The sequence below is a fragment of the Corvus kubaryi genome, unplaced genomic scaffold (genome assembly GCF_017639235.1).
Source record: "Corvus kubaryi isolate FWS band 111438036 unplaced genomic scaffold, C.kubaryi_AGA036_p1.0 126, whole genome shotgun sequence".
Lineage (NCBI taxonomy): Eukaryota > Metazoa > Chordata > Aves > Passeriformes > Corvidae > Corvus > Corvus kubaryi.
In genome coordinates, this window is record NW_024580661.1 from 3,126,829 (window position 1) to 3,134,720 (window position 7,892).

Genomic DNA, 7,892 nt, shown 5'->3' on the forward strand with positions numbered 1-7,892 from the left:
CAAATAGAGGATCTGTAGCCTGGAGGGAACTCTGTCCCGGAGCTGAGTTCCTCTTGTCGCAGGATCTGGTGTGCCTGAACTGAACCTGCAGGCTCTCCCTGAGGCAGGGAGGCGTTTACAGCTGCTGGAGCTGCCTCTGGGTGCATCGGCTCTTCCCACTCGGTCCCTCATTGTTTTCCCACACTCTGACAGCCCCTGTGCAGGTCCCTCCAAAACAGGGCTCCAGGTGCTGCTGGGGACCAACCCCAGCTCAGAGCAAGCCAGAGACTGAAGAAACCAACTTCAAACGGTGCCCTGGCACTGCACAAGGTCAAACCCTCCCCGCACCTCCCACTGCAGGGCTGTCAGCCCTAAGGAGGGGCTGAAGCAGCCCGACCCACACGCACAGGGCTGGGATTTCCTGCAGATGTTTCTGTTTGACAAAAGCCCCCCGGGAGGCCTGAGCCAGCCTCGGCACTTGGGTGATTCACCAGCTGTCACCGCCTTTCAGCTCCCAGCATCCTTCAGATGCCAACAAACAATGCCGGCATGTTTTTCCGGGTTCTTTAATCGCTCTGTGACAGTTTTTTAAACTCTTCTGACCTGACAGGGAGTGCCTCTGATACAGTAGAGACAGAGCTGCAACACTTGTACAATGAGCTGTGTTTACACACTTTTGGATGCCCAACTGGCACTCTCCCATGTTAATTTGTAGCTGTAAAGAATACACTTACAACATTTCAAACCTGTCAGCAATTCCAACCCTGTATTTTCAGTGATAAAGAAGTATCTCTCTTCCTGGGTGGTGGACCACCAGAAGGTAATACACAAACGCTAAAATAAAAACCATCCCTCCATCTAGAACTGTTCCAACACCCTCAAGACAGATTTATACATGTGTCTGAAAGCAAGGAAACCATCCTGTTCAGTGATAAAATGTTTATTTCTAGCTGTGATAAAATCTGACATGCTGGGCTCTGGTCTTATTTATACACCAAGCAGTGCTCAAAGAGAACAACTTACAACAAACACCCAGCAAAACCTGCTACTTAAAGCTTTGCCCCAGAGGAAACATTCCATAAATTTAATCAGCCTTAGGAAGCACTTTTTGCATAAGGGTGGATGCAATTATTAGCCATCAGCATTATGAAACCAACTGCTTACTTTTTGATCTGCTCCAGCTTGCTTTCCTCTGCCTTGATGTAATCTTTGAGTGACACGACCAGATCTTTTTCTGTATTAATTAAGTCTGTCATATGACCTAGAAAAAAAATTAGTTTGGTGAGTGAAGGGGAAACACAAAACCCTGAGAATTAAAAGCATTCTTCCTCTTTTCTACTTTCTTCCATCCCCAAAAGTCCTTCTGCGTTTACTTAAATAACCCTGAAGGAGTATCTGAGTAAGGCCTTTTATTTTTTTTTTTTTTTTTTTAAGGAGAAAAATCTCCTGCTGGACCAAGCTTGTTGCCATGGAAATTAATGTAATACTGGATATTTATTAATAGAACTAATTTAGGATTCATTTGGAAAAGGAAGTAGTTTGCCACAGAGTAATCTTTCATCCGAGCATACATAATGTAAAGCAAATAAAGAGAAAGCTACAGAAACACACAAAGCCTTCATGTTTGATAAACAAGGCTAATCCAGGGCTTTATTCTTGTTTTTAAGATTATATCCATGACTTCAAGGGCTCCCTGGTATTAACTAATAATTGCTTCACCTCCTGCAAGCAGGCAGCTGAACTGGTTCAGCACAAAGGGGTACAGAGCCCACCCTGAGGCCACCAGAACCCAAGGGTGAGTACAGGCATACTGCACCATCATGTGCCCTTGGCAGCTGCACCTCTTCCTTCCACATGTGGGCAACACGAAAATTCTGTTTAAATTCCAGTACCTGTAAGAATAAATAGTGACTACAAAGCCTGGCCAGGGTCACTAGACTGCCCCTGGACTGACTTAAAGCCTGCTTCTCCCAAAAGAAAAGTCCGTAACACGGTAAGAACTAGGAAGTGCGTTTAGTTCTGCACCAATTAAGGCCTTGGATGATTAACACATCATTGCAAAATCAGTTTTGAGGGCTGTCAAGAAACTCTTTTGGCTACACCAAAGCAGGCCTCACCAATGGAAGTGAAGAAGTCCGTGTGGGCACAAGAGAAAGGCAGCAGAAATCCCAGGGCTAGGGCACACCAAACCTTCTTAAACGCCATTGCTCAACAGCTCTCACCTCACCACACACCTGGGAGAGAAACACAGAACAGGTGAAAAATCCCCGCTCACCAGAGAGATAAATCCACCTTCAGAAGAGGCAGCTCTGTGTCTTGGGGCTGCTTGAGGCAGCAGAACCCTGACAGCTTGAGCAGCTCGCACAGACTGAGTCCCTTCTGCTGACTTTTATACCTGCCTCGTGCAGCCAGAGAGGAAAGAACAGCTCAGGGACAGCGTGCTCACCAGCACTCTTCTTTTTGGCATCCAAGTCATGCTGCAGATAGAGCTGCTTTGCAAAAAGCACTGAAAAAACCCCTCAAACACTGAAAAAAGCCCGCAGCACCAAGTTAAAATACCCATTCTCAAGTTCATCCACTCGATGCGAAAAGTTTCCTTTTTTCAGTCAGAAAGATGCCAGTGGAACAGGTCTAAATGAAAACCCGACACGAGCAGTCCAGGGAGGGAGTTCTGTGCACGCTCCTGCTCCTCAGCTGCTGCCACCACGGAGCCAAGCTCCACACCTGACACAAAAGGCTGCTCTGTCCCTGGATCCTGGGTCAGGTTGTGGCAGGCTCACAGGCAGTGCTTTCTGCAGGGCCAGCTGCCAAGCTCTCAGCCTTTCAGGATCCTGATCCCTTCAGCAGCCCAGGATTGCCTGGCTGCCGCATACTTTAGGAGTAATTATGCTGTCGTGGAATTCACAAGGTTTACTTTTTCCCCCCAAACAAAAGCTTGAACTCCCACATACTGTATCTGTTCAGAAAAAATGAACTCCAGTGCGTGGACTACCAGAAATCGGTTTACAACTCTTCCAACAGCACAACTAATGAAGAAAAAAGAAAGACAAATAGCAACAAGCTCAGTTATGAACTGGTTTGGCCTGTTTAGGAACATAACTTTTATCAAGCAAACAACATAGACCCAGGTGTGGCATTCACACAGGGAAGGCACAAACATAATCAGGAAAGTTCAAAAGTTACACCCAAATAAAAACCATCCCACCCACAAGTGGAGGCATTAACAGGGAACATATCCCTGACTCCAGAGTGCAGGATCTCTCCTCAGATTGCACTTGAGGGTCAGGAGGCAGCTCCCTCCTCTCCACCTCCAGCACCCCAGAAGGGAGTTGGATTTACTCTGGGGTTTGGATTTAATCTGGGGACTGCCTCTTGGACAGGACAAGCACAGTTCCACTGGCACCAACAGGAACAACAGGAAACTCGCACGAGCCTAGAAAAGCAGCACAACCTCCAGCTCTTGTAAGTCACCCAAAATCTGCATGACCACAACTGAAGGGCTGATGCATTCCAACACATTCACGGGCAGAAAGCGAGTTGTAAAGTGAGAATTTGGAGAGGGAAGCCTGGAGTTCTCCTTTTCCCCCCCTTGAGCCTCACCAATGCTCTAAAGCAGCCCTGCTGTCCACAGCAGCATTCCTCACCTCTTCCTCCTGGCTCATCCTCCCCCCAGGCAGCCAACAAGCTACACCAGACTGTTTCAAACGCACCTAATAAAAACCCACTGATGTCCACCTCCATTCTTACTGAAAACACCACTCAATTCCTATTTCACCCTGCAGAAAGCCAAGTGCCTCCTGCTCCTTCAGCACTCGAGCCAATACATCTGTGAATCAGTGACAAAGCACAAACAGCTTTACTACACCATAAATATTTGCCAATTCTATCAGTACTGGGAATGCACTGAGCTCTTTGTTTACTGCCCTCAGTGAGCCACAAGAGAAGCTCCAGAAAGTTTCCTTTTTTACTGTTAAACTTTTTAAAAACAAGAAGAAAAACCAACAAACAAAATCACCAAAAAGGTGGAGAAAACAATGCTTCCTCTCCACCTAGTGCTCCCAGTGACAGTGTTCCATCTTGTTTTTCCTCTTCTCCAGCTGCCTTTGCAGCCTGCTCCAACACCAGGCTTCTCCAAAGGCTGTTGCAACCCTATTCCCACCTCCTTATCTCCACAGGCACACAGCAGGAGTGACCAGCAACAGCCACAAAATGCAACACGGGCAACTCTAAGGGGGTACAAACAGAGTTTCTCACACTTAGGCACTAGAAAGTGGATCTCCCATTCTTGGAAGAATTTCAAAAGGAAACAGGACGAGCCCATGCACAGCCTAACCGGACCTCCAAGCTTGCCCAACTTAAGCTCAATGACGTCCAGGGGTCATCTTGATTTTCCTTTCCCAGATTTCCTGTCATTTGCAAGGTCCCAGACTCCCGTAATAGCTTTCGGCCACCCAAGATTCCTCCCCCCCCGGACGGAACCCGAGCTGGGCAGGACCCGAGGCCACGCTCGCTGCCCTGACAGCAGTTGCTAAGGAGCAGAGCTTTCCAGCTGCTGCGGCAGGAGCAGCCACAGGTTCCCAGTCAAAGAAAACACAGCTCAGTTCATGCAGACGCTGGAAAGCTCTCGGACTCACAGGCTGCCAAACAAGTAGGCTTTAATTTCTTCCTGTTGGTGACATGAAGTAAAACAAGATGAAAATCCTCTCTCCATTATTGCTGTCAGTCTCGCCCTCCTCCTCAGCCGTGTCCCACAAAGATGGCAATTGAGCTCTCGGGGAGGAGGGGATCACTGCCCACGCAGGGAAGTGGGAGTCCAGCTGACAGCTCCAACACGGCAGCTTCCTGCCTCCCCTGGGAAAGTGCACTCACTAAGCTCTGAAACAGCAAAACATGGCAGAGCAGAAAAACGTGAGTGGGGGGGAATAGCAAAGAGCAAACAAACACATAGAGAGAAGGGAAACAAAGCAGCAAGCAGAGGAATGGCACTGCCAAGAGAAGCACAGGATTCTCTGAACACACAACAAACACCATTTCAACTTAGAGGGGTTTTTTTGAGGACTTCCAAAGAGTTCAGCTCTGCTTTACAAGTAGAAAGATGCAAGCAGACAAGTGAAGACAAACAGCAGAGTGACATATGATATAACCTCATCACAACCAAGGTCCCACTAATCAGTGCCCAAAGACTGAATATGCTCATTAGACAAGTCTCCTCACTGCCTTCTCCAAGCTCCCAGGTGCTTACCAGGATCCAGAAAACAGGATAAAAAATGGAAACTGAGGGGGTACTCAACATGGAACAGCTCTAACTTAATTCCAAACCAGCTTCTTTATTTAGGTAAGAAGTAACTGGCCTGCTCAAGATGAAGTCCACTGCAGGGCCAAGAGACAAAATTGTATCAGCAAGATCCCCAACTTTTGATTTAAAGATGGGTCCATTCTCACAATCCCTATTGGACCCCACTGTATGTAAAATAATAATAATAAAACCCTTTAAACAGTTAAGCTGAGTGGAGGGGAAATGGAAAAGATGGAACCAGAAGTGATAGCTGCTCACTGCCCTAAACCTCTCCTGTCTCAAGGACAACCCAAGTTACAGTCTCATGACACAACGTGACTGAAAATACTACTGAAAAGGAAAGAACTTTCCCAAAATAAGTACTAAGAACATTTAGCAGTCATCATTGCTTAAAGGTCTCACAGGACAGAAGCACCAGAATCCAGTTCCCGAGTCCTCTAGCATGTTCAAAGGCTGTTTAAAGGCAGTGAAAGAAGAAAGATTTTCCATAAATGCTGCCACCAAAAGAACAGGGTGTGCTTTAGGCATCTTTTAATGACAAAGTTATAATATAATCTTTTATATATTAAAAAAAATAATAACATAATAAGAGATGAGATTCAATTTCAAAGTCAAGTAGGGCGTTCTAGCTGTCATTTACTGCCAAGTTAAAGACAACATTCATGCCTGAATGCAGAGCAGTGGCGTTTGTACAGAGATTTGTACTCAGGGAACTGAAGCGAGTCTTCCCTTGATTTCCTCCAGACTAAAACTGAATGAACACAGCCCTCAGCGTCCACTTGTTTTAACTTCCCAAGCCAAGACAAAGCACACTGTGGATGGAATAGAGCAATTATCTTATTAGACACAACAAGCAGGAGGCTATCCTTCTGCTCAAGGATTAGCTGAGCATCTACAAAGATATACAGAATGTTTTCAGATATCAAGAGTGATTATAAAGAAAGCAGGACAATGCCAACGATCAGCTGGGTTTTTTCAAGGAGTATATTCTTTTAAAGAAAAAAGGTTTCCATATCTATATCAATCTCAGCACGAAGGCATGCTGTTCCTGCTATAAACCTCTGTTTATCCCCACTCCTTCTAAAGTATGTATAACCCACTACCTGTCATTTCAGTTTGTCAAACGGCACCGGGCACTTTGCAATTTACATGCAAGCCCCAAAACCACAGCTTTAAACACTAGATTTTAAAGCCATTCATTATGGAACAACATTTAAATCTCTACAGGTCAGAGAGCTGGCTTGGGAAGGAACACAAAGAGAAAGAAAGTTAATCAGTACTCCTGTCAGCACATACTTCAGAAGCAGTGCAGAGTCCTCCGGGTCAAATCAGATGCTTGGCAGTTTGGTCCAAGGCATTAAAATGTATCCAGCAATGGTCCGAGAGCAGCAGTGGGTGTAGAGCAGTAGGACAGAGAACATCCCTGTCCCCAGAGGCAGGCCCCTGCTTCCCAGACAACCCGGGAACTCATTACCTTTACTTTCCGCCCCTGGCAGAGCACCGTCTGCATCCTGAGCCAACAGCCCCCGGCGCTGTGGGAAGCTGCATTTATTTACTTGTTGTAGCCAAGTAAATAAATGGCTCCTTTCATTCACTAAAACCTCGAGCGCTGAACCTTTACTTATAAGTAGGTAAGCACTTCAGCACTCAGCATTCTCCTCTTACTGAAGTCAGCAGAAAAAAAGAAGTGAAACTGAACGCTGGGCAATCCTTTCCGTCTGCAATCCGAAGGATCTTTCCTCTGGGAGCAGCCAGCTTTTCAGGTAAACGGGAAGATTTATTCCAAGTACACGTGACCGTTTTATTATATTTACCAGCAGGCTCAAGGCTCCAGGTCGGAGTTTCTCCTGCTGGTTAAGCTAGATCCTATCAAAATACCTACGGAATGGCATCGCTTACTACAAAGGTAGATGCAAAATTACACATAAAGCAGCTGGCTGAGTCCAACCCGAAGCAGCAGAGAGGGAAACCCAGACAAGCCCCATTCCTCGCAGTGCAATCCCTGCACTCAGCGCGTACCGCCAGCGCTTACGCCAAGTAACTTTCCACCCCTCCCAGCACGAAGCCACGCGCTCGCAGCTCCCGCGGCTGCACGGGCAAGGGGCACCAGCTGCGGGGCCGCGGGGCGGGAGCCCACCTGCAACACCGGAGGGCAGCGGAACCGAGCCCAGCCGGGGGGACGCTCCCAGCTGCAGCGCCGGGAACGGGAGGAGGCAGAGGAGGAGGAGGAGGAGGAGGCGGCGGCTGTGTTTAGTCTGCCAGCCGCGGGGAAGCCGGCGCGGCGGCGCCCTCCCGCCCCCCTCCGGAGGCTGCCGGCTCCCGTTACGCAAGGGCCGGGAACACCGGCCGGGAGCGCCGGGAGACCGGCCCCTGGCCGCGGGGAGGATGGGGGGCGGCGGAGCGCTGCCACGTATCGCCCCCACCCAGCCCGCCCTCGCGGCGGCCGCCCGGCCCCGCGGCTCCCTTCAGCCCGACCCGCCCGCCCGCCCACCCCCTCGGCCGGCGCGCGGCGGGGCCGCCGGGCCTCACCTGAGGGCGGGTGCGGCGGGGTGGGCTCGGTTCCGGTGCCCTCCGGTTTTTTTTTTTTTTTTTTTTTTTTTTTTTTTTTTTTTTTTTT

The 7,892-nt window shown here is 48.5% G+C and overlaps 1 protein-coding gene across 4 annotated transcripts in view; it reads right to left on the reverse strand.

Annotated features, from left to right (window-relative positions):
• The window catches only part of P4HA1 (prolyl 4-hydroxylase subunit alpha 1), a 26,382-nt gene extending 18,537 nt beyond the window's left edge, over window positions 1-7,845 (reverse strand). For 3 of the 4 annotated variants that reach the window (XM_042022621.1, XM_042022629.1, XM_042022611.1), the window contains exons 1-2: window positions 2,097-2,213; window positions 1,144-1,240 (exon numbers count right to left, since the gene is read on the reverse strand). In XM_042022621.1, coding sequence (XP_041878555.1) covers window positions 1,144-1,240; window positions 2,097-2,184 — 185 coding nt within the window. In that variant the 5' untranslated portion in view covers window positions 2,185-2,213. Of the gene's footprint in view, window positions 1-1,143; window positions 1,241-2,096; window positions 2,214-7,804 lie in introns of those variants that run through there. The other variant, XM_042022639.1, reaches the window with a different exon arrangement.
• Window positions 7,846-7,892: the final 47 nt, after the last annotated feature.